The sequence below is a fragment of the Geotrypetes seraphini genome, chromosome 1 (genome assembly GCF_902459505.1).
Source record: "Geotrypetes seraphini chromosome 1, aGeoSer1.1, whole genome shotgun sequence".
Lineage (NCBI taxonomy): Eukaryota > Metazoa > Chordata > Amphibia > Gymnophiona > Dermophiidae > Geotrypetes > Geotrypetes seraphini.
The window spans coordinates 461268728-461295882 of NC_047084.1; the positions used below are offsets into that span (position 1 = coordinate 461268728).

At 44.9% G+C, this 27155-nt stretch overlaps 1 protein-coding gene across 2 annotated transcripts in view; it reads right to left on the minus strand.

Moving 5' to 3' along the window:
• Positions 1–983: 983 nt before the first annotated feature.
• Positions 984–27155, minus strand: part of KCND1 (potassium voltage-gated channel subfamily D member 1) — a 161993-nt gene continuing 135821 nt past the window's right edge. For both annotated transcript variants that reach the window (XM_033922991.1, XM_033922981.1), the window contains exons 3-7: positions 26384–26546; positions 18700–18783; positions 16317–16412; positions 4747–4982; positions 984–2696 (exon numbers count right to left, since the gene is read on the minus strand). In XM_033922991.1, coding sequence (XP_033778882.1) covers positions 2492–2696; positions 4747–4982; positions 16317–16412; positions 18700–18783; positions 26384–26546 — 784 coding nt within the window. In that variant the 3' untranslated portion in view covers positions 984–2491. The remainder of the gene's footprint in view (positions 2697–4746; positions 4983–16316; positions 16413–18699; positions 18784–26383; positions 26547–27155) is intronic.

Sequence of the window (27155 nt, forward strand, 5' to 3'; positions counted from 1 at the left end):
GGCTGCCCGGTGGTATAAATTAATATCTGATTTCTTGAATAAAAAACCAAAAAATAGTCTGAGAGACATTTGGAGCATCAAAATAAAGTAGTATATTTCTGCGTCTTGATGGCCACGAATTTGGACTTAGAGGATGAGATGTACAACGTCAGCAAACATGGTTTTTATTATTACATAGATCTTTTTGGACCCGTTAGGTTACACAAGTTAGACAGTTCTAAATCTAATAGATGCTGGCACTGTCATCTGGACATAGGGACGCTGGATCATCTGTTCTATTGTCTTTTGATACTCAACTTCTGGAAGTCAATATGGGGACAGATTAATCTCATACTGGAATCAACAATTCATTTGACATATGAGGTAGTTATATGTGTTACATTATTACATATTAAACCCCCCATGGACCAATATAAATGCCGGCTTTTCTTAATTATGACTGGGATAGCTATGCAGATGGTAACTCAAAACTGGAAAAATAATGAGCGCCTAAATTTTCCTTTTTGGTGAGCCAATCTATGCTCCAGCTATAGATATGAAAAAATGAATGCTGACATATTGGGGCATAGTAATTTGCTTAAACTGGTTTGGGGTCCATTGACGTCTTTTGTTACTTCACTGTAGTTATCTCTGGTTTTTGTTTGTTTCCACACACATCCAGGGAGAGGGGGGATACTTCTATCTTAATTGGGTCCTTTGAGAATATACATCCATGGTGGGTGGGATTAAATTACTACATATTTGAATCATTGAGAGGGTGGGGGGGAATGACTGTTCATGTATATTTGTAAGATGAATGTGCTTTATTGATATATGTTATATTTGTATTTTGTACTGTTAATATGTGGAAAATCAATAAAGAATTGTTTTTAAAAAAGGATTTCACTGTTTTCTTAATTCTTATACAATAACAGAGAACATCTTCCTGCACCTCCTAATCATCAGTGCCACCTCCATCAACTGCAATGTGTCATAGAGTCTGAGGCTCTGGAAACCAAGACAGCCATTCTCCTGTCTCCCATTTTACTGCTCAGTTAAGTGTTATGATACGTGAGAAATGACAAATGATTAAAATACTCAGAAAATCTAAAAGCAGAGGACAAGAATTGTTTTAATTTTTTTTTTTATTGTATCATTTTAATGTTGTGCAGCTTTAGAGGGCCTTTCCTTAACCTGCCAGAGATAACAAATCTCATCCTTTCATTAAAGCCCGGTCAAGAAAAGGGATATTTTTCCCATCCCACCCCCTCCACTGTTTCATCCAGAAAACAATATGACCTCATTGAATACCTAGAACGGAATTCAATGTGATTGCTCTGCTCCCTCCCACCTTCAGTGTTCCATCTCCTACCTGTACAAATTGGAATCCATTTCTGTATGATTGCATTGTAATATATGGTCATTCCCCTATACCCTCTATACTTATACAATATTTTCTGCAGGCTCTGCTTTGTTCTATTTGTTTGGCTGTATTTTTAAATTGCAAACCACAAGTAAAAAATAAATAATAAATGAAGTGCCTCTGTGAAACATGCAAAGGGTCTCCTGTTCTCAGAGTATATTGAAGTGCTTGGGGAAGGACTCCAGGGATTCAAGCATGCAGAGTCCTTCTCCTTCCTGGTATGATCAATAATGAACATCCAAGATGCAGCTTCCTAGGACAGGCCTCCTGTTCAACTCTATTACAGATGCCCCAGTGGAGAGAAGAGTTGGGGATGGGCGATAGGTATACAAGTTTTGGAGAAAAAGGCAGTAGAGGGACAAATGCTTTTCCTCTTTCTGACACCTTTTCTGTCAGTCTTTCTCTTGTGGAAAGTATTTCCTTGAAGAGGTAGCCAGTTCTGATTTTGTATGCCCTTGTGCAAATGCAGTGTGAATTTTTGAACCAAGGTGTTGAATTGAAGAGGGAAGCATCCAGGTCAGCCTCCCTCCTTTCTCACTTTCATGGGAATCTAAGCCAGGCCTGAAGAGGGGAAGGTTTAATTCCCATCATAAGGTATGTTGGAGATTCCAAACAGGGAAAAGTGGGACTACAATTCCCAGAATGCACAGAGATCAGGGATATTTGTACCTTTAAAGAAAAGCAGGACCAGCCTGAGTAAAGATGAGAGAGGAACAGAGGTTGGCTGCCAGTGGATGCAGGACTGAGCTGTGGCCCACTGAGTAAAGTGGGTGAGGTCTTTATACTCTTCTCATCATAAATGCTCTTGAAAGCATGAGCACATTCCCCCAAAGATCAATCCACCCCAGAGCTCCAAAAGGGCCTCTGACCCTATGATAAAACTCTCTTCTGTCCTGCAGCTTGAGCAAATCAGTGCAGCTCTTGCTGTCTATGTCATACCTACATACATACATATTTTTCTAAATGCAGATTATGAATGTTTTCATTTTATTTATTTTTTTGTAGCAGAGGACTGCATTTTGACCCTGTATTCTTTGCCTCCTGCCATAGCCACGGAAAGTTCAGTGAAAGCAGTGTGCACTATTCATGCTACAAGGAGGAGATTTTCACAGCATCATGAGAGTAGCAGACAGCATGGGCACCGGAATTCCTGAGGATACAAGGGGGCGAGGAGGGCAGGCTGTCAGGTGTGTTGGCAGGTGGTGTAGGAATACTGATGATGGCAGCAGCGAGGTCAGAAGCATCACAGTTGAGCATCAAGTTGTCATGGGCTTTAGCATTGAGATGGGAGCGGCTGGAGATGGGTTAGAAAGAGAAAAGAAAGGAGAGTTAGGGATATACAATTTTATGGCAAAAAATGTGATGGAAGCAGGAAATCACAAGACAATTTTAAAGAATTAGATAAATAGATATTGCAGACAGGGCAGGATTAATTCGTAGAGGGCCCCTAGGCACACAAGTACACTGGGCCCCCTGCCCTGTCCCACTCCCATTTATTTACTTACTTCTTTGTTTCCACTTTCATTTTTTTCTTTTATTTTATAAATTCAAAACAAACAATAAAGATTACCATACTAGTGCCAGTGTACAGTTTTTTTTCTATGCAACCTCCAAACATCTTTGAACAAATCTCCCCTTCCTTCCTAGAGGAAGAGATCTTCAGCTGGTAGGGCTTTGGGAAGCCCACCAATTTATATTTTGCATATGGTTAGGAGGCATGGGGCATGGTGGGAAGAAACTTTAGTACCCATCATTTTTTTGGACTAATATTTCTCATTTAGCTTTCAGAGGTTAAAATCTCTTTCTTCAGGTCAGTAAACTATACTGACCTGACAAAAGGAGTTATGGTCTCTGAAGTAGTAAAAAATGTATTAAAATTAGTCCAATAAACAGGATCACCTTATTTCCATTTTCTATTAATAAACGATTATCAAAACAGCTACAATAATACTTTATCCTAAAGCAAAAAGAAATAAATAAAACAAATAGAAATATTTTTCTACCTTTGTTGTCTGGTTTCTGCTTTCCTCATCTCATCATTCTCTTCCTTCCATCCACTGTCTGCTGTCTTTCTATGCCTCTTCCAGAAATTGTCTGCCTCTCCCTTCCCTCATTGGTGTGGCATCCATTATCATCCCTTCCCTCCTCCAATGGTCTGGCATCTCTCTCCTCTCCTCTCCTTCCCTTACCTCTCCCACACCCCCATGGTCAGGCATTTCACTCTCTCCTCTCCCTTCCTCCCACTTCCATCAGCATCTGCCCCTTTCTTTCCCTTCAACCCAATTCCATTCAGTATCCTTCCCCCTTATGTCCCTTTCCCTCCCACCAATTCCATCAGCATCTGTCCCCTTTCTTTCCTTCAACCCAATTCCATCCAGTATCCTTCCCCCTTATGTCTCTCTCCCCTTTCCCTGCACCTCAATTCCATCAGCATCTGCCCCTTTCTCTCCCTCCACCACCCTTCTACGTCAGAGGGAGCCTGCTGAAGAATCAGAGGACTCAGGTGTTTGTTTTTTCCTTTGGCAACGCAGGCCCCCCGGGAAAGATCAGCAGCGTGAGCCTCCCGGGAGATCAACAACACCGCTCCCCCCAGGATATCGACAACACCACCCTCCTTCTTGGCATCGACATCAACAAACCAGAATAAGTGACATCATGGAACCTTGCAGCAACTCCACCCACTATGACATCTTATTCTGGTTCGTTGATGTCGATGCTGGGGGAGGGCGGTGTTGTCGATTCCCAGGGGGTGCCAGCACTGCTGATCTTTCACGGGTGGCCCACATTGCCAAGGAAAAAAAAAAACCCACCTGAATCCTCTGTTTCATTGGGCCCCCCTGATAACTTCGGGCCCTAGGCACATGCCTACTGGGCCTATTCATTAATCCAGCCCTGACTGCAGATGTGTACAGGCAGTCCCCAGGTTAAGAACGAGTTACGTTTTTAAAGCTGTTCTTAAGTCAGATTTGTATGTAACTCAAAACTTGTAGATTTTAAGATTCTTACTGCTTACCTCTGCTCCCAGCTGACAAAAGGGTCAACTGTGCCTACTAGTGTTCCCTCTAAGGTACAGCATGCACAACCACACACTGTTCTTAATGTGGCCATGCATTATTTCTGAATCTGCTACAGGAGAAGTATAGGAGTCTATGCCACTGGAAATACTGCTCAGTGAAATCAAATGAAGTTGCAACCGCATTCTTAAGTATGAGTCGTACTTATGTTGGGTGTTTGTAATTCGGGGACATGCCTGTATGTATATCACAAATACAAAATAGACACATTCAAACTCTTACCTCTAGGAAACTGCTGTTATACCTCACCTCACCCTCCCACTTCCTCACCTCTGAGGGGGGCTGCTGTGGTGTCTCTGCAGCTCATCCAGCTCCTGCATGCTTCCACGGCTGACAGATATACTGGAGTTGGCAAGACGGATAGCCCGGCGCCTGGCACGGCGTGGGCAACAAGAAGTGCTGAAGCCCTGTTGTGAAGAGATAGAAGTGCTGCGGCTGGTCCGGTAGCCTAAAGACTCAGTCATCAATGTGTCGCTGTAGGTCTGCTCATCTGTGAATTCATGGTTCTGCAGACAAGAAGAATGATTAGGTGGATCTCCTGGTCTTCTCTTAAAATTTAACAATAAACTATTATATAAATAAATATAGCAGAACATTGCACAAGGTAAGTCACACAACTGCCAATGGCAAAGATCCTGGGGTGCTGCTGGTGCAATTCTACCAAGGGCAAGAGGGTGTCACCACAATAGTCTGTGTCTGTGAAGCCTAGCCAAGTCAAGCCCATGTGACTCCCCTACAGTATGGAAGCCATGTAGACTCATACTTGCTGAGTCATTCAGGCTCCTCTTTCCCTAAAAGTCACAAGAAACAAAACATCAGAAATTAAAATAATTCACATCATTAAGAGGGAGAAAAGGGTGCTCTGGGCCCGCATTTGGACCTAAATATCCAATATTCTCCCAATGACAACTGCATTAACCCTCTGCTTAATACCGTATATATTCAAATATAAACAGAGGTTTTGGGGGCCAAAAAAAAAAAATAGCCCTTGGTTTATATTTGAGTCTACACTTGAGTACTTCTCTAACAACAACAACAACAACAAAAAAAAATCAAATTTTAACCCTACTAGAGGTCTGGCTGTGGGGAACAGTCGCAGGTCCGGGGCAGACCTGAAATGTGAGGCAGGCAGCTGATTTCTCCTGCTGCCAGCCACGGTGATCATCCATGCTGTTTGCCAGCCACCAGGAGGAGGGGGTGGGGGGGAGTGAGGAGTAAGCAGCACATCTAGATTGCGATGTACCCTACTTTCGGTCCTGGTCCCACTAAACTGGCTGACAATGAAGAAGCCAGACACCGCGGGAGCCTTCCTACTTGCCAAGTCACCATAGGCTCTGCCAATGTCGATCCTGCTCCCCTCTGGTTACTTCCTGATTTTGAGGGGCAGGATTGAGACTGGCAGAGCCTATAATGACTTGTCAAGAGGGAAGGCCCCCTTGGCATCTGGCTTCCTCATTGCCAGATGGTTTAGTGGGACAGGGACCAAAGGCAGGGCTCATCGCAATACAGATGCGCTACAGACTCCTCACTCTCCCCTCCTCATGGTGGCTGGCAAACAGCATGGGAGGAATCAGCTGCCTGCCTCATATTTTGAGCCTGCACCGGATTCACGACTCTGTTCCCCACAACCAGAGCCCCAAGTAGGTAGTGCTGGAAGTGACAAAGGGAAAGGGTGATGGGGAGAGATCTTGGATGGAGGTGGAGGAAGAGAGATAAAATGTTGGAGGCAAGAGGGGAGAGGATATGCCGGATGGAGGGGGGCAAGACAGTAGATACTGGTTAGAAGAGTGAAAATAAAGGGGGAAAGAGAAGATGCTGGAAGGGGGAGAGAGGGAAGAGTTAACAAAAAAATGAAAATAATAGGACAAAGGAGATGGAAAGCTATAAAAAGAAGCAGATAAAGATGCAGAAAAATAAATGGAGGAAAACTGAAAGGAAAAGGTTAAAGTTAGAGATGAATGTAGGAAAGGAAGTGGAGGAGAGAAAAGGTAGATAGACTGAAAACCCTGAAAGAAAATTAAGAAAAGACAGAAGAAAGCAGAAACTGGGATAAACATGAATAAAATAGCCAGACAACAAAGGTAGAAAATATAATTTATTTTTAATTTCTTGAAAAGAAAATGCAGTTTTACTGTAAATTTACACTGCTTTATTTTTATTTTCCAAAGTGTAGAGTGCTGTTTCTCTTTCTCTGGTGTTGAACTGCATATGGCTTCTTGAAGTATAAGTTTGATTTTTGTCTACATTTATTTAAGTCTGTGGTTGCTTGTAGTTGAGTTTTCCTATGTAGGGGCCTTGTGAATATATTAGATTTGGGATATATGCATCACAGATATTTGTATTATGTTTAGTGACTTAGGAGATAGCTGATGGGGACGGAAGAAGAGCAGTCTTTATAGATTGGCTCACCGTTATAACCCAAATTTCTAACTTCCAGTTTATATTTGATTCAACCTTATATTCAAGTATATACGGTTATCTGAGATTACGCATTGGAAGATGAAAGTGATTGGCTTATGGTGACACAGTAAAGGATGGCAGATAAAGACCAAAATAGCCCATCCAGCCTGCCCAGTTAAGAATCTTCCACCTGTGGGAGATTATCATAAACTTCCATATTCAACCCAACACCAACCCTTTTCTCTCCCATATCTATTACCTGACTTTACAATCTTTTCTCCACCTGACCTGTATGTCTGTCCCAAGCATGGCCAGGATATTCCAAAGCATTTATGTGATTAGCACCTGACGCTGATTGTGTGAAAGTGCTTTAAAGTTCAGTGCCAGATAACAGATAGATTTTGGATAGACAACTCAACGTATAGCCAAAATAGATCCATTTAGATTTAAGAAATATCAACAGTGTTCCAGGGAAGGGGCCAACATGTATGCAGCTAGTGGTAATATTCAGCTGCTGCCTATATAAATTTATCTATTTGGGGGACTGAACAAATAACATAACATAATAGCAGATTTCTAAACCGCATAGCCATAAGTTCAATGCGGTTAACAAAAGATTATGCTATGAGAAAATACAGGAATAATATGATATCTAATTGGTCAGAAATTTAGAAAAAAGAAAAGTTTTCAACAGTTTTCTGAAATAGATCTTAGCTTTGAATGGCTGAGCTCTCCATGTAAGTTTAGGACAGCAGATTCAGTATTCTACATGAACAGATAGAATTACTGATATACAGGTTAGAGAATGACACGGTGAAAAAATTGGTCCCCGTCACCGCCCCGTCCCCGTCTCACCATCCTCTGTACCGCCCCGTCACCGCCATTCCCTTCACCGCCCCGTCACCGCCACTGCCACCCCATTCACCGCCCCGTCACCGCCACTGCCACCCCATTCACCGCCCCGTCACCGCTGCATACATAAAAACCTCAAACGGGTACGATTTTATATACTTTTCTAATATCTCCCCTATGTATCTGCCATTGCCCCCCCCTGTGTCCATATACCATCCCCATGGCATGTCCCCTTTTTGTCTCTGTCCCTATGCCCCATGCACATAATTTCCCCTCTTTCTGTTACCTTCCTGTGTCCAGATTTCCCCTATCTTCCTCTTCCATACCAGTGTGTCTCTTCTTTTCAACCCCATCTAGCTTTTTTCCCTCTTTCTTCCCCCCCCCCCCCTGCTTCTAGCATCTGGCTCACCTGCCTGTCCTTCCCTTTCTTTCCTGCTGTGGGTTTTTCTTTCCGTTTTCATCCCCTTGGCCCAGAATCCTTTTCCCTTTCACTCCCTCCTTACAGTCTGAGCCGGGAACACGGGTGATCGCACGGTCCTCGCAGCCCCCACCCGCCTGCCCAATCGATCCTAGTGTTTAGCCAGCTCTCTCCCTTCTCCTCACCTTAATTTGCAGGCTTTCTTTTTCAGCGACCTGCACGCTTTCCCAAAGAGCCGCACACGCGCGGCTGCTCAGTGTTCAATCTTCTGCTCTGCTGCAACTTCCTGTTTCCGGTTGCGTCAGAGCAGAAGATCGAAACTGAGCAGCAGCGGCTCTTTGATAGCGTGCGGGTCGCCGAAAAAGAAAATCTACAAACTAAGGTGAGGAGAAGGGAGAGAGCTGGCTAAACACTAGAATCGATTGGGCAGGCGGGTGTGAGCTGCGGGGACCGCGCGATCCTTCATGCCTCACTGCGGGGACAAGACCCATTCACCGCCCCGTGGGCGGTGAATGGCCTTGTCCCCGTCGCCGCAGCGACTGCTAGTTTTCTTCCCCGTTTTCGGCGGTGACCCGCGGCTAAAATGCGGTGGCCGCGGGTAAACCGCCACCGTGTCATTCTCTAATACAGGTATAAAGATAAGTAGATAAGGCATCAGCTGTGCAGATGAATGCATTCCTCTGTTATTTTACAGTGATAGCCTCCACTGCCTCTGCTGGTTTTATCATCTTCAACTTCAAAAAAAGGGTCATTTTTAAGTTTGCTTGCCTTTGCTTCAAAACTATGACAGGTTCATCCCCAACCTATCTGTCTCACCAGTTCGAATTCCCAGGCACAACTAATACACGCAGTACCTACTTGTTCGCTTTTCCATCCCTAAAGGGCTGCACCTACAAGAGATACCTCGACAGAACACTATCATTCCAAGCAGGCAAATGGAACAAACGTTTAACCAACTTCATCTCAAACGCACTTTCGTACCAAACGTTTAGGAAGTCAATCAAAATTCTTCTCTTTGACAAATTTCTCTGACCCCACTCCAACCTTGATGTACTTCCAAAACACTTCAAGATAAACTTGACTAAACTTCACATGCCAATGTAACTTCGAAAGTTCTCTGTAATGTCGCTGTCTGTATACAGTCTCTTCCCCTGTAAACCGCTTTGAACTGTTTGTGGCATGGCGGTATATAAAAATAAAGTTATTATTATTCTTCTCACATGACCAGTACTTAATCCGATAACCAGACTATCTTCCATGTCTTATTATCAAGTTTTGTAATCATTCCAGCCAGTTGCATAGTAAGGGGGGGCATCCTCTATGCGAGCCCCCTTCCCTTCCCCTGTACCTCTAGTTGAAGTTATTGCTTGCGACAGTCAACAACATGCTCGCGACCCTGTCGGCTCTCCCGCTGACATCGCTTCTGGGTGCCCATGCACAGAAAGCGATGCCAGAGAGAGAGCCGACAGATCTCAAAGAGCACGTGGTTGACCGCCGGGAGCAACAACTTCAACTAGAGGTATGGGGGGAGGGGGGAAGGGAAAGTAGGGGGGGTTGCACAGCAGGGGGGATCGGGGAAGATGCGGGAAGGGTGGGGACGAGGGGGGAAGGGGCGCCTCTCACCCTTGCTATGCCACCGATTCCAGCAGTCTCCAAAGTTAGTGAAGCTGGTGTCCAAAAATATCCAGCCTCCTGATGCTCACTGAAATTTAGGGTGAAGGTAAAGGGATTTGGATTTAGCTCACTCTTATCAGTAGTTCAAGTGAGTTACAGTCATTTACAGAAGACTTTTACCTCCATATAGGTTGACCTTTTGGAAGTTCAAGCTGCACAAATTTGTAGAAGCAGTGGGGAAACATAGATACATGATGGCAGATAAAGACCAAATGGCTCAAACTGTCTGCCCCTATGCAGTATCCACTATCTCCTCCTCTCACTAAGAGATCCCATGTGCCTGTCCCATGGTTTCTTGATTTCAGACAGTCTTTGTCTCTACCACCTCTACTGGGAGACTATTCCATGCATCTATTACCTTTTCTGTAAAAAAAAAAAAAAGTATTTCCTTAGGTTTATTCCTGGCCTATCACCTCTTAACCTCATTCTATGCCCTCTGGCACTGGAGTTTCCTTTCAATTGAAAGAGACTCACCTCATGTGTATTTATGACACATGTATTTATGTCTCTATCATACAAATGGATTTTAGTAACGCTTTTGATTTGGTTGACCATGAAATAATGCTACATTGCCTGGATGCAATGGGACTCTCGGGAAGAGTCTGGAACTGGTTTCAGGGTTTCCTGACGAAAAGAACATACCGAGTGGTTTGTGATGGAAAATATTATTGTACTTGGAGTAATCCATCTGGGGTACCTCAGGGTTCCCTGTTGTCTCCCATGTTGTTTAACATCTACATTTCACCCTTAGGACATCTACTACAGAAGTTGAACTTACATTTTTATATATATGCAGATGATATCTCCATTTTAATTCCTCTAAACAACATAACTAATGAAATTTTAGAACAAATTTCTCAAATTATGACCAAAATAGAACAATGGACAATCAATTTCAAATTGAAATTAAATACAGAAAAGACAAAAATCTTTCTAGCAAGTCCAAATGATAAAATAACTGCACAATCGCTTCATTTAAATGGTCATGATTACTCAATTTCAAAATCAATCAAAATTTTAGGAGTCATTTTAGACTCCTATTTAACAATGGTAGAACACACAAATTTAGTGGCAAAAAAGTGCTTTTTTACACTATGGAAATTAAAGACCAACAAAAATTATTTTGATCCTCTACCCTTTTAGACTATTGGTGCAAGCACTAGTGTTATCTATATTGGACTATTGCAACATTGTTTATTTGGGAGTACCAAAGAAAATATTGAGAAAGCTGAGAATAGTGCAGAACACGGCTGTCCGTCTGATATTTGGGCTGAGGAAAAATGAACACGTCAGTCCTTATTATTGAATGCTGCACTGGTTGCCAGTAGAAGCACGAGTAATATTTAAGTTCTCTTGTATTTGTTTTAAGTTGGTTTGGGGACTGGCCCCTACCTACCTTTTATCTCATTTCGTGCTATTCAACCCTACTAGGATAACCAGGAATTGCAATTTATTTACCTATCCTAGGATCATTGCCTATAGATACAGGTCTTTTTTGGATAGGATGCTAACATACCAAGCAAGTAAATAGCAGTCCTGGTTGGGCAATTATATTAGCGGAACCATGCAATCTTACAGCGCATTTCGAAAAGAGATTAAGACTGTAAACAGGGAAGCAGGAATTAGTACAGGGTAGGCAGCCAGGAAAGTACAAACTTTCTAATCTTCAGCTGGAAAGGGAACAGCAGTGGCGTACCTAGCATATGTGATACCTGGGATCCATCATTTTTTGACACCCCCTCATCTATATGAAAGTCAAAGAGGGCAAGACAGATGACTTTATGCAATGTCACCTCAGTAAAAACTATACAAAAATAGACAAATATACTCCCTCCCTTTTTACTAAACCGCGCTCAATGCCCTACGCTGCTCTCGATGCTCATAGGCTCCCTGCACTAAAAACTGCTATTATGGTTTAGTAAAAGGGGGCCATAGTACAAAATATAGACAGCAGATATAAATTCTCAAAATGGACACATTTTGATGACTAAATTGAAAATAAAATCATTTTTCCTACCTTTGTTGTCTGGTAATTTCATCGTCTCTGGTTGCACTTTATTCTTCTGACTGTGCATCCAATATTTCTTCCCTTCTTTCAGCCTCTTGTATGCTTCCTCTCCTCCAGACCTCATTTATTCCCCCAACTTTTTCTTTCTTTCACCCTGCCCCCTTCATCCTTTCTCTCTCCATGCCCCCTTTCTTTTTGTATGACTTTCTCTCTCTCCATGCCCCCATTCTGTCTGTCTCCCTGTCTTTCTGTCTCCCGTCTCCATTCCTGTCTCCCTGTCTTTCTGTCTCCCGTCTCCCTTCTTTCTTTCTGTCTCCATGCACCCCCTTTCTTTCTTTCTCTCTGCCCTCCCCCAAGCCACCGTTATTGAGGAACAGGTCACCACCGCTGCCGGGGAATAGGCTGCCGCCACCACAGCCATCGGGAAACATGCCGCTGCCGAGTTCTGAGCTCTCCCTGCTTCCCTTCCCCGTAAAGAGGACGCTGATTGACTGGCCCAGAACTTCCTCTCCGATGTCAGAATTGACATCGGATGGCGAAGGTTGGTCGGCCTGGCTCTTCAGCGTCCTCATTATAGGGAAGGGAAGCAGGTTGGGTACCCCTTCTCTAGCTAGCTGAGCCGCAAGCCGCATGCGAGCTGCAGTTTGCCGACCACTGTACTAAGTTATGGAGCTTTATGAGAACCATATTTCCTGAACGGAACCATTTTTATTTTGACTTACATGAAAAGCTTAATATAGAACCTTTGTTTGAGATATTTTGAAGTGCAGAACTCTTTATTGCCTCATAATTCCAATCTGGCCAATCCACGGCTTCTGTTCAGCCAAGTGTTTGGTGGTGGCATAGGCAGATCTAGGCTTTCACTTATTCCCTGCCACAATATTGAGATCTTTAAGTTTTTCCCATCTCCCTTATGATGCAGACCAGTGTATCGCAAACTGGGTGCCGCGGCACACTAGTGTGCCTCCTGAGATTTCAAGTGTGCCATGGCACACTTGAAATCTCTCGCAGCGAGAGCCACTTCCTGTAGGCAGTCAGCCGGTGCCAGTGCCTCTCCTCTCTGGCCCTCATCCCTGCTGGAATCCCCCACTGGTGCCTCAGGGCCCATCTGGAGTGTCTTTGCGCTTGTGTGGACGTCAACGTGATGATGTCACCACAGCGATGTCCACACACTTCCAGATGCCTCGAGCTGCGGCCACTACATTTAGTGTGCCGTGGGTTGAGAAAGTATGCGGGACACTGATGTAGACCATCAAACATTTCAGTTGCCTTATTTTGGACCGGCTCCATATTGTTTATATCTTTCTGAAGATGCAGTTTCCAGAATTGTACACAATATTCTTAATGAGATCTCACCAGTCTTATACGGGGGCATCAACACCTCCTTTTTCCTACTGGTCATTCTTCTCCCTATGTACCCAAGCATCCTTCTAGCTTGCGCCATTGCCTTCCAAACCTGTTTAGCCACCTTAAGATCATCACATACTATCACAACCAAGTCCCGTTCCTCTTTCATGCATAAAAGTTCTTCACCTCCTAAACTGTACCGTACCCTCAGGTTTCTGCAGCACAAATGCATGACCTTGCATTTCTCAGCATTAAATCTTAGCTTCCAAATTTCAGACTATTCTTCAAGCTTCACTAGGTCCTTCCTGATGTTTTCCATACCATCTTCTCTATTGTAGATATTAGTATCATCTGCAAAGAGGCAAATCTTACTCTTCAGTCTTTCAGCAATATCGCTTACAAAAATGTTAAAAAGAACAGGCCTAAGAACCAAATCTTGAGGCACACCACTGGCAACATCCTTTTCCTCAGAGCAACCTCCATTGACCTCTACCGTCTGTTGCCTTCCACTCAACCAGTTCATGACACAGTCTATCACTTTGGGGCCCATCCTGAGGGCACTCAGTTTATTTAATAGATGTCTGCCTAGAACAATGTCAAAATTTGTGCTAAAAGCTAAATACACCACATCTCCCTCTATCCAATTCTCTGGTCACCCAGTCAAAGAAATTGATCAGATTTGTCTAACAAGATCTGCCTCTAGTAAATCCATGTTGCTTTGAGTTCTGTAATCCACTGGATTCTAGAAAACGCACTATTATATGTTTTAAAAGTGTTTCCATTAATTTACTTATCATAGAAGTCAGACTTACCGGCCTGTAGCTCCCATCTTTTTTCTTATTTCCACTTTTGTGGGGAGAGACCACATCTGCCCTTATCCAATCCTCCGGTACCACTCCCAACTCTAAAGAAGCATTGAAAAGGTTAGCCAGAAGAGCCACCAAAACTTCCCTAAGTTCCCTCCAGTACCCTCGAATGTACACCATCCGGACCCTTCCCTTTATCCACCTTTAGTTTAGCGAGCTCTTCATGAACACAGTCCTCTGAAAACTGATCAGGGTTTGCCATACCTCCATCCCTAATTACTTTTATTTTCTGTGGTCCCATTCACAGTGCTTCAGCTATGAACACAGAACAGAAATATTTGTTAAGCAATTCAGCCTTATCTTTAGTAGCCTTTACATATTCCTCCCCTTCAACTTTGAGTCTCACAATGCCACTGTTGAACTTCCTCCTATCACTAATATATCTAAAAAATGCCTTGTCCCCCAGTTTTACCATGTCTGCTATTTTTTCTTCTAATTGCATCTTTGCTTTCCTGACTACTCAACCAACCTCTCTTAACTTTTCCAGATATTTTTGCCTGCCTTCTTCCTGCGATCTTATGTATTTTATGAAAGCCAAACTCTTTTCCCTTACATTCTCAGCTACTACTTTTGAGAATCAAAGCAACCTTCTTTTCCTCTTACTTCTACTAATCTTCTTACAAAATGGTGTAAAGAATGACATGATTTCCGTTCCCATGGATATCCATGGGAAACCATCTCCATGTCCAAGGAGAGAGGGAAGAATCAGAGTATGAATGGGCTCAACCACTGACCCTCAAGTCTTACATTGAAGAATGCTGGTGTAGAAGGACTGAGGTTGAGATAGACACTAAAGAATAACACGGCTATCCGCGGGGATGGGAATTGTGATGAATTTTGTCACCGTGTCATTCTCTCTTGCCCTTACAATAGCTCCTTTCAGTTTTGTCCACTGCTTTCCTACTTACCATCAAGACAACAATTCCTTGACATAATCCTCCATCTGAACAAAGTTAGTTTTTTTTTAATTTAGGGCCTTCACTTTCAAATGAGCACTACTACAGTGCTTTCATAAAATTCATCATATTTTGTCACAGTAACCTTGCATTTTTCAGGAGTCTGAACAGAGGATATACCACAAACCATCTGCAGACCAGACATGATGTCCTGGGAGGTGTGCTCTCTGCCATGTGCCAAAATCCAAAATGTTACGGAGAGCTTGCCAAGACTTATCAAGCCTAATGACTATTATCCGATGCTGCTCATCCATGTTGGCACTAATGATACTGATAGGTACCCCTCTGAATATATCAAAAGTGACTTTGTGGCTCTGAGTGAAAAGGTGAAGCAGTCAGTAATGATTTATCCTATTAGGATAAATCTCTGTTCTTTTTCTTTTGTACTGTAATATTGAATTTTGTTTGGCAGCATATAAATACCACATCATCTCCTTCCCAAAGGTCCTGGAGCCACCTAGTGTCTGATATGTTTCCCACCACCAATACCAAGAGGTAGTTTGTTTCCCTTCAGAAATGCCTTCAGGAAGCAGTTCTATAAACTGGGCACCAAAGGTTAGGCAGTAGATGCAGCACATCAGTGACGTAATAAAAGGGGGGGGGGGGTCCGTCCCGGGCACCATGTTAGTGGGAGCGCCGGCGCCCGTCCTCTCCCCCATGCCTCTAATTATTCACCGCCGTGAGCAACAACTTCATTGTGCTCCTTGCGACTGCATCGTCTCTCCTGATGACATCACTTCCAGGTGCTGCACATAAGAAGTGATGTCAGAGGCAGAGCCGACGCGGTCACGAGGAGCGTGATGAAGTTGTTGTGGCTCATGGTGGTGAACAACTAGAGGTACAGGAGAAGGGAAGGGGGGCACGCACACGGCTGGGGGGATCGTGGAAGGAGCCAGGGGGGAGGGTGGAGACAAGGGCGGGGGAGGAGCGTCACCGTCCCCCTCACTATACCACTACAGAACATTGAGTGTATCTGTGTGCCAAGATTCTGCTAAAGAATACTTATTGACCTCTATGCACTCACAGTTAGCATGCCCACTTACAATACATATGTCATTTCAATAGCAGATGTAAATGCATGCGCTTAAGTGCGGCACCTTAGCTGCATTCTGTAAGTTACGCGCATAAGCGTGAACTTCCTCCCTGCACTTATGCCCTAAGCAAATTGTGAGCATCATTTATAGAACATTACTGAGCACTCACCCAGCACTTAGGCGCATGTTTTACCTTTATCCACGTAAGTGCTAGTATGTTATAATTTCAGCAATGCAAAGATAGAGTGAGGGGTTTAACGCCCTCTCCATCCAGATCTTGCTCACCGTGGTTTTCTCCAGGCAGTTCAAGAGATGGTGGTGCTGCTGCTCAAAGGCCGAGTGGTTCTTCACAAACAGGGCATTAGTATCGCTGTCTCTGTCCTAAGAGTCATGGCGAGATGAGAAGAGAAAATAAAGGGATTGGAAATGCCTTCCATCCATCTCTCATTAGGAAGCCATTCTGTCCAGCTTCTTTCCTTACTCGTTCTCCTGCCATCAGTCTCTCCCTCTCTCTTCTAGCAATAATCAGGTATAAACCGTGAATGACTTCTATTGTACTTCATTCTCCATCTAACTCTCAAGGAACCTAGGGCTAGATTTACTAAAGATAGCGACTCAATCACTGTTGGCCAATTCTCTGGTCAATTCTCCAACAGCGATTGATTCACTATCAAGTTTACATGCAAATGATATGCAAATCCCCCTGACCACCCCCAAACCCCCCAAAATATGGCAGAGGGATGCCCACACCCTTCTGCCACTGGAAGCTCCCGTTCCCCAACCCCCTCCTGGCACCTGTGCCCCCGTACCTTGTGTTGGGAGCAGGAGGTACTGAAGACACCTCCTGCTCCTCCGTGACAACAATGGGCCTTAGGACCCTCCCCAGTGCCTCATGTGATGCATGGGGAGGGGCCTAAGGCCCTGATTGTCACAGATGCCTCGGGCTCCTCCCTTGGGAGGGGCCTGAGGTGTCTGAGCCAATCAGAGACTTCCTTAGTCTCTTTCCTCAAAGACACTGGGCCTTAGGCCCCTCCCTGGTGCATTATGTGATGCATGGAGAGGGACCTAAGGCTCTGATTGGCTCAGATGCCTCAGGCCCCTCCAATGGGTGGGGCTGAGGCATCTGAGCCAATCACAGACTTCCTTAGGAAGGAGCCTAAGGAAGTCCCTGATTGGCTCAGACGCCTCAGGCCCCTCTCAAGGGAGGAGCCCAAGGCATCTGAGCCAATCAGGGCCTTAAGCCCCTTCCCGTGCATCACATGATGCACTAGGGAGTGGCCTAAGGCCCAGTGTCATCGAGCAGGTGTTTTCAGTACCTCCTGGTCCCAACATCAAGGTAAGGGAGCCTGAAGGGGGTCCTCTGCTGGCAGGAGGGAGCGGGCATCCCTCCTGCTGTTTTTTCAAGGGTGGGAGAGTGAGTGGGCGCCTTTGTGGCAGGAGTGAGTGAGCATCCCTCCTGCCTTTTTGGGGGGTGGGAAGGCCTTCATTGCAGGATTGAGTGGACATCCCTTCTGCCATTTCTTTTAGGTTCGGGTGAGTCATCGCAATTGTCTGGGGAGAGAGGGGGCGTGTGATTGTCAGGGGTTATTGGGGAGTGCAGGCGGCAGCGGTAGGAGATTTTTTTCATTTTTTTTAATCGGATGGATATTTTGTGTTCCTAGTCAGCCACGTGCAAGAGCTGCTGCGTGCTGTCCCGGCAAACAAGTGCAGCTGGCGCTGAAGATAAGGAGCAGCCAAGCCAGAAGGAAGACGGACACGCACTTGCAGGAGACACTGATCATGCTTCGGCAGAGGCTGAACAGCCCTGAACATGTAAGGGAGAGAAGCCGAATGGGCCCTGAACAAGTATGGGAGATAAGAGGAGGGGAGGATCGTGTTGGGACATGGCAGGGGCATAAATTTGGGACAGAGGTTGGATGGCAGGGAGGGGGGACACAAACTCAGGACACAGAAGGAAGGGAGAACGCATGAACTTGGGACACAAGGGAGGGGATATAAAGGGAAAATTGTTGGGGATAAGTGTGTAAGTGAGAGGGAAAGATGGTGCAGATGGGGAAAGGAAGAAAGAGTAAAATTATTGAGCATAGAGAGAGAGAGGAGTGAGGAAGAGACACATGGGGAAGAGAAGGATAAGAGGGAGAAATGTTGGATATGGTGGTGAAGAGGGAACAGAGGGATAGACTGAAGGGGATGCAAGGGGGAGGAATGTTGGACATAGTGATAGAGGGAGAAGTGTGGCAAGGTGCTGGAGAGGGGTAATAGAAGGAGAAATGTTGGGCATAGGGCTGGTAGGTAATAGTGAAAAATGCTGCACCTAATTTGGGGGATGAGAGAGGGAAAAATGTTGGATATGGCAGTAGAGGGAGTGGGAGAGATGCATCATGTATCTCTCTCCCCACTTCCTGTACACGGGATGGAGACAGGGACTGAGTTCACGGGGACGGGACGGGGACCAAGCTGCGGGGATGGGGTGGAGACGGGGTTTTTAATTTCAGTCTTAGTAGTTTGCCGGTCCACAAAATAATTATTTTATTTCCACCGGTCCATAGGTGTAAAAATGTTGAAGAACACTGGTTTAGAGGGCGGAGACTCTGGAAACACAGAGAGCATAGCAGGATGTGAATGTGAGCTGGAATTTCAGGTCCCCTCTTGCCCCTGTTAGCCTTACCTCAAGTCCTCCATCGTGCTTGAACAGCATGAAGGCATTTGCAGTGCCATTCTTGGTCAGCCTGATGCGCGCCAGGCGCACTTTCTGTAAAATGATCAAATAGCAGCACAATTAAACAAAACTGTAACAGAACAAGCATAGGGTTGGCAGCTTATTTCATGTCAGTTGAACAGACCGACCCAGTCGTGGGTGGGTTTTAAAAAAAAAATTTGCCCACATTGCATTCATGGAGCTGTAATTCATGTTGAGGTTCAACATACCGCAAATCAATTAAAGTCTAAATGGTTTACATGTATAATTACAAAATTAAGGGGACAACAGAAACAAAGTTAAGAGTAAATGAAACACAGAGGAACTATAGGTTACAATTCTGCTTAATAAGGAATTGGGGGAAGGACATAAATATTAACCCTAAAGACACAAGAAAGAGGAAGGAAAGACAGACAAAGACAACACAGATGGAGCACATTCCAGGGCTCTAAAAAATGGCAATCAGCAATTAATATAAATTTATTTTATTTATTTCTTCAAATTTCTACACTGTTCTCCCAGAGGAGCTCAGAATGATTTACATGCATTTATTCAGGTACTCAAGCAATTTTCCCTATCTGTCCCAGTGGGCTCACAATCTATCTAATGTGCCTGAGGCAATGGGGGATCTGGCAACCCGCCCAGGGTCACAGGGAGCAATGTGGGTTGGAATAAAACCCGCAAAGAGTCAATTCAGGTAGAGCCAAAGGCTTTATTAAAGAAAAAAAAATTTTGTGCAACCTTAAAACTCTTAAAAGAAAGTTCTAACTGAAAACTAAGAGGTGCGGAGTTTCAAAGTGTACACGTGTGGGTCTGGCTTGGTGGTAGTGAACACTTAGGTGTGAAGGGACAACAACTAGGCGCTGGTCAACAGAACACAGGGTATACACACTGGTGTGTATGGGATAAGTGAGCGAAACAAAAACTGAGGTAGCCTGCTATGCATAATTTGGTGAGTTCAGATTAGTCCCAAACCTATCTTGAGGTCCCCCCTGCATCCAGTCAGATTTTCAGGATATGTGCAATACTGAATAACATGGTGATGAAATTCATCACTGTTCCAGTCCCTGTGGATAACTGCGGAAAACTATCCTGTGTCATTCTTTAGTGTCATTCTCAACCTCAGTCCTTCTACACCAGCATTCTTCAATGCAAGGCTTGAGGGTCAGTGGCTGTGCCCATTCATACTCCGATTCTTCCCTTTCTCCTTAAAGAATGACATGGAGATGGTTTCCCATGGGGACAGGAACGGTGATGAATTTTGTCACAGTGTCATTCTCTAATCTGCAATGAACTCGCATCAGACACATTAGCATGCACTGCTTCCATTACAGGCAGATTAATCCTGAGAATGGAACTGACTGGTATACTCCCAGCAAAATGACCAATACTTTAAACCAAGTGGTCCAATAACTAAATATTTACTATTATATTAAACCCACTGGTAGTGGCAGTGTTGTGGCTAGAAAGTAGAAATGACAGGAGAGAACATTTATGCAAATTTACATCGCCCTGTTAAGGCTAGACGGATTGCTTTAAACACAGGATAAAGAAAAGAACTTTAAAATAAGTGAGCTGAGCTAATTGAGGTAGAAAAGTACTCTTTACTGTTTCAATTGCTGTTTCTCAGGACTAACTGTTACTGAACTCTATGCATGAAACTGATTAAGGCATGAACTGATATTATCTGCATAATAGGGTCATAAGGCGTAAATAATGAATATTTGAAAAAGAAGAAAAGAACAACAAAAAAGATCTTAGTTTAAAGTTGACAGTGAGAAAGGTAATTTTTTATGCCAATGATTTGATTAGGAGCAAGGTGGCTATTCCACACTTTGACATCAGCTGATGCTGTGCTCTATTTCTGAAGCATTATCCATCTCTTAGATATAAAAATTAAGTACAGGAGTTGAGTAACACTAGTCTAATCCCAGTGGGATATTCCCAGGACAGGTTTGGGAAACACTTCAATGGATGATTATAGCTACAAATGTTTGCATGCAGGAAGGGGGGGGATCCAGGTCTGGATCAGCCTGCTTAGTGGACTTGATGGTGATTTGGAAAAAAATGACAAACACAAAAAGTTCCAGCAAGCTCTTCACAGTCGGCCACCACTGAAATTTGTAGAGGGAAAGCTAAACAGAAAATCACTACATAAAAAAAAAAAAATAAAAAAAAAAGCTTGAAGGCTGGAAATGTGGCCATTCTTTTATATCAAAAAAGGACTACCATTATGGATTCTTCATTGCTATTCATTTTACATTTTGAAAGACAGAATGATTGTGATTTTATTTGCAAAGCCGTTCTGCTACATTTGAGCATCTGTAGCACAAATATGAGGTTATCAGGAATTATAAACTTCTTTGCTATTGGAAGTGCTCCATTATTGCTATGGTGTAATCAGGTATTATATAGGGTAGCTGTGGCAGAGTGAGGGATTTTCCCTCTCTGGAACTGCTGTTATGCCACTGGACAGCAGAGGGCACCATGTATTTGAGAAGGACTATAGGTCCTAGAGTAGAGAGCTGCACGGGAACGGGGATGACGGGAATCCCGCGGGACCCGCGGGGATCCCGCGGGTTCCCCCTTTGGGTCACGGGGATCCCGTGGGGACGCCCCCTAGGGTCGCGGGGATCCCATGGGGACGCCCCCTAGGGTCGCGGGGATCCCGTGGGGACGCCTCCGAGGGTCGCGGGGTTCCTGCGGGGTTGGATCGCAGTACACTGCATTTGAGCCGCGAGGGTAGTCTCCTCCTCCTTACCTGCACTGTCGCAGCACACAGCCGAACGAAAGTCTTCCCGATGTCAGCGCTGACGTCGGAGGGAGGGCTTAAGCAAAGCCCTCCCTTCCTCCGACGTCAGCGCTGACATCAGGAAGACTTCCGGTCGGCTGTGAGCAGCAGGGCAGGTAGGAAGAAGGCAATGGCGAACGAAAGAGGGGGGAGGGGCGGTCCGCCCCGAAGAATGTGCACAGCCGGTCAGGTCCCCCGATCGACCGACAACAGGCCCGGCCGACAAACCTCCCTGCCCTGTAGCCGCGAATCTAAATTACCTCTTACAGCAGCTTCAATACTCCAGCTGCTGTAAGAAGGTAATTTAGATTCGCGGCTACAAGACAGGGAGATTTGTCCGACCGGGCCTGTTCTGTTGTCGGTCGGGTGCGGAAACGCCACAAAGGTAAGGGGCAGGGAGGGAGGAAAGGTGGAGTGGAGAAGAAAAGACGCTTAAGGGGGGAGAAGGCCGCTGAAAGCACTGGGGAAGACAAAGAAGTGGAGAAGGACGCTGAAAGGACATGGGGTAAACGGGAGGAGGGGGGGAAGGATGCTGAAAGCACATGTTGAAGACAGAGGGGGGTGAAGGACCCTGAAAGCACTGGGGAAGACAAAGGGGTGGAGAATGCCACTGAAAGGACATGGGGAAAACAGGGGTGGAGAAGGCCACTGAAAGGAAATGGGGAAAACAGGGGGGAAGGCCGCTGAAAGGACATGGGGAAGACAGAGGGGGGGAGAAGGCCGCTGAAAGGACATGGGGAAGACAGAGGGGGGAGAAGGACGCTGAAAGGACATGGGGAAGGCAGAGGGGGGAGAAGGATGCTGCCTGACAGGACATGGGGAAGATGGTGGGGGAGAAGGACACTGGAAGGAAATGGGGAAGAGGGAATGGGGAGAAGACCCTGGCAGGGAAGAAGACAGAGGTGCCAGACTATGGGGGGAGTGGAAGGAAAAAGATGGGTGCCAGACCAATTTGGGAGGGGGGAGAAAGGGAGAGGCACAGTAACAGAGCAAATGGAAGACACAGAGAGAAGAGAGGCAGTGGATGGAAGGAATTGAATGAGAATATGAAGAAAGCAGAAACCAGGCAACAAAGGTAGGAAAAAAATTCTTTTTTTTTTTTTTTTGCTTAAGGATAAAGTAGTATATTAGTTGTGTTGATAAAAATTTATAAACATTAGAGGCTCTGGTAGAAACCCGTTTACAAAGTATGTATTCTTCCCAATTAATATTTCCAAATTAATAAAGTCTTTTTGCTTATTTTTAAATGGGTTTCTACCAGAGCCTTTAATTCAGTAGCATAATTAAATGAAATAACTATTTCTGTAGTTTATAGGGACGGGCGGGGACGTAGGGGATTCCTCGCGGGGACGTAGGGGATTCCTCGCGGGGACGGGCGGGGATGGAGGGATTCCTCGCGGGGACGGGTGGGGACGGAGGGATTCCTCGCGGGGACGGGTGGGGACGGGTGGGAGTCCTCACGGGGACGGGTGGGAATTTGGCGGGGACGGGTGGGGACGGGTGGGATTTCTGTCCCCGCGCAACTCTCTATCCTAGAGTGCCCTGCACTGCTTGGCTCAGTGCCGAGTCCGAGAGGCGGGTCTCAGGGAGGAGTATTTCTGTCCAGACTTGACTCAGTTAGCAAGAGGTCCAAGGAGAAAGGAGAGGTCTGAGGTAGACACAGCATTTGGCTAAGGTAAGCCAAACTTCTTGTACGAATTAAGTGTGAAGCAAACTGTACAAAAATAAAAAATGGTTTCTGTGTCTTGACACTCTTAAAATCACAGGCCAGCCTGCTATTCCAGGTGGTCTATTACAGTAGCTTATTACTGGTTATTCTCTGTAGACAGGGGGAATGTACCTACGCTGACAGATGATGTCATCCTGACGATTCCTTGAGGTAGTGCTCGCTTCATAGTCTGAGGAATCCTTTGAAAGGATTGCTGATAATTCATTAGTATTCCTGCACTAACACTAAACTCCTTCCCTCTACCTCCTCAGTTTTGTCTTCCCAGTCCTCATGGATGGATGTTAGTTCTCCTGCTTCTCCTCACAGCTTGATCAAAAAAAAAAAAAAAAAAAGAAGACGACAGAACTAAACACAATGATGGGAAAAAAAGACAGAGGAACAGGTTGCAAACAAAAAGTATGGGTGCGCCTAACCCTTAAACCTCTCCAGGACATGATGATTTCCAACTCTGTCTGCACTAACACCCATGGGAGTAATATCCACTGAGGCAGATTTTACACAGCCTAGCAGACTGAATGCAAAACCCATATCTGCTTGTAGTGCCCCCTTAGTGAAAAACACTGCAGTTCTGCATAGGTACAGCCACTCTTCAATGTCAGTTGCCACCAAAATTGCAAACCTCCTGCTCTAGAAGCAGAGCTGAGACAAATGTTATTGGAGGGTAATGTAATGTCCTTATTGTGAAGTGTTATTGGGAGAGGCAGCCCTTCTTTTGGCCCCTCTGTTCAAGTCTCCCCAGCCTGGCTTGAACAATGTTATGCAGGCTCCTCTACCTTCCTTCATACTGTTTCACATTTTGCTCCTGCTCCCAAGGTTGCCCAGACCCTAGCAGACTCCAAGATTATCAAAACCTGTTATTTTAAGTGGGCCTACACTTAAGTTGGATGGGCCTTCCAAAACTGCCTCCCTTCTGTTATCCTGCATCTTCCTCCCTCTCCTCAACCCCCAGATCACGCAATTTGCTGTGCCCCCATCCATGGCCCAGCAACTTCCCTGATGTACCTAAACTCCTTCACAGTGGATGTGAATCTGCTGCCTACACCATCCCTGTAGTGAGGAAACAAGAAGTGACATTACCAAGGGCAAGACATGTCAGAAGGACATGGCATGTACCTATGCAGAACATGGGAAAACCCACCAGTGCTCAGGAGAGCCTTTCATAGGTTTTCCTGGGCTATGAGAGAGTACCACCAAAAGAAGCAATCAGGATGATATCACCCATAAATATGTCTGGATTGCTCTGCTGTCTACAGAGAACTCATGTTACAAGTAAGCAAATCGGTTGTATGTTGGCACTATTTTGATGTCATCAACATAGGTGCCCCATATAAGGCTTGTCCCAACCCCAATCTCCCCAGATTAAAACTCTCAACTCATAAGCCAGTCCCCAACATTTCTCCATCTCCCCATCTCGTGAGATCTTTAAAACAGGCTTCCATCATCCTGTCTTCTCTGCGATGCACCCTGCCTCCTCTGATGCCACTTTCTGTTTCCATGCAGATGGGGCATGTTGCAGAGAAGACCCCAAAGCCTCAAAGCAACCTGTTTTAATTGCTGTGGTATTACTACTAACAGCGATGATGGAGACCTGTTAAAAGAATGGACTGTGGGGCTGGGGAAGTGGGTTAGGTTGGGGTGGAGGGAAGCAAGATGTACTGCTTGATTAGGGGGACTGAGGAAGGAATAGACATGGAGAGGTGTTGCTTGACAGGGGGTGCTGTTGGAAGGGACAGAAAGGGGGCAAGTGCTGCAGGACTCGAGGAGAAAGGAGGTAAATGGAACAGATAGGCCTACTGGATGGAGGGGGAGGAGGAAAGGATGGATAGGAAGAGGAGCTGCTGGACTCAATAGGGAGGGGGCAGGAAGGAGGGGACAAACAAGGGCTGGGGCTGGACCCAGGGTGAGGGAAAAAGAGAGAAGCTGCACCACCAGGCATAAGTAGAGGGAAAGAGAGAGAGATTGGACTGGGGGAAGAGGAGAGATGCGGATTGGGGGAGAGAGAGAGAGAGAGCATGGATATGGTAAAAGAGGGTCAGATGCTAGGCTATGAGGGGTGCTACAGAAAGATATACTAGCCCCAGGGTGGTAAGGAGTGTAAGAGGATGGGAAGAGGGGAGTGATAAGGGAGACAGAGAAGAGATGCTTGGCATGGAGGAAGCACAGGGTCAGAGAGGGGTAGTGCTGGATGGAGAGGGGATAGGAGCACAGGAACAATGCTGGACATTGGGGGAAGATAGGGGCACAGATGGGTAATGCTGATCTCAAGCAAAGGGATAAGGACAGAGGAGCAGATGCTGGATAGGACAAGACAGGGACACAGAAGATGAATATAGTGGAAGGATAGTAATAGGGACAGGGACACAGAGGAGAGACTCTAGACATAGGAGTGGAAGATAGGAACAGGGACAAAGAGAGAAGAGGCTGAACAGAATAGATATAGAAGCAGAGAGAAGATGGACAAGAAACGTCAAATAGACAAGAGACCCTGGAAAGAGTGAAAACCCCCACAGAGAAAAGCCAAAATGAGAAACTGAGTTAAAAAAATGACAAAAATGCATAGACCACAAAGGTAGAAAACATTTTATTCAGAATTTATTAATTTGGAATGTCAGCTATAGGAGGTGTGTATCTCTGCTATTTTGTATTTCAGTTTCTGTTTCTTTGGTATTGCAAGTGAGATGTGTAGTACTGCTGTATATGCAGTCTGACTTCTTGAGCTTATATTAAATTTAGATATTAAATATATATTACCTGCAATTAATTTGATGACCTTTCTTTCTAACGTTCTTAGACAATTAGGGACTTAGGCCCTGCTTCAGCCCCGTCCTGGCCCCACTCACTTTAACCTCCCCAAACAGCAAAACCATCAACTGCTTGTGGTTATCAATTATTATCAAAACTACCCTGTTAGGGCTTAGCAATTCAACAGATTTTTAAGCAAAGGTGAAAATGACAATTTTATTGTAACACTTTTGCTCTGAACAGCACCTCAGCAGATATGTACATTAAGGCTACCAAGGAACCAATGATAGTTTTCCATCATGGCATCAAGCCACTGGGACCTGGTTAACCCAGCAGATTGCTGAATTTCCTGGACCTGGATGCTTAGTCCTGGAGAACAGTTTAATGTGTACCTGTTGAGCTTTCCGTTTGTCAGCCCGCTGGTTCTGGTGATAGATCCGGCTGAAGTTGGACACGATGACAGGAACAGGAAGAGCGATGACAAGCACACCACTCAGGGAGCAGATGGAACCAAAAATCTTCCCTGCAATTGTATGTGGGACCATGTCACCATATCTGGAAAAAGACAGTGTGGCAAGAGCTACTGATTATGGATATTTACCTCACCCTGACCAGCTGTATGAAAGTAAAAAAGCAGAATGAGAGAGTGATTTAATTCACTTTATTAACCTTGCTGTTAAAATGGTAATGAGATCATTTAGATGTCATGCAAAAGCTTCATCTAGGTTTCCGTTGCTTTGCACTTTTCCTAGTTTATAAATAATTCACACAATTTGCTACAAAGATGGCTTTCAGAGCTATCAACCTGGTTTTTTCCTTCAGTGGATGCTGAATCACATTGTTTGCTTCCTTGATTCTGAATCTCTTTGGGTGGATTAAATAATGGGGGAAGGATTCTGAGACCAAGTAATCTTAAACTGAGGAATTTCCTAACATAGTGGAGTTCAGTTAAGTACAGTACCTTACTAGGAAATTTTTTATTTTCATTTTTTGTGTATGTGTGTTAAATGGAGCTTCAGGGTTCAGGTACAGGAAACTTTATTGGCCTGACAATTTACACATATTATCTAGGTAATACATAAAGGGCCTAATTTTTCATAGGCTTAGTTGGAGATTATGTGGGCAAAAAATCAAGGGATTTGCAAATAGAATGACTGAATCTAA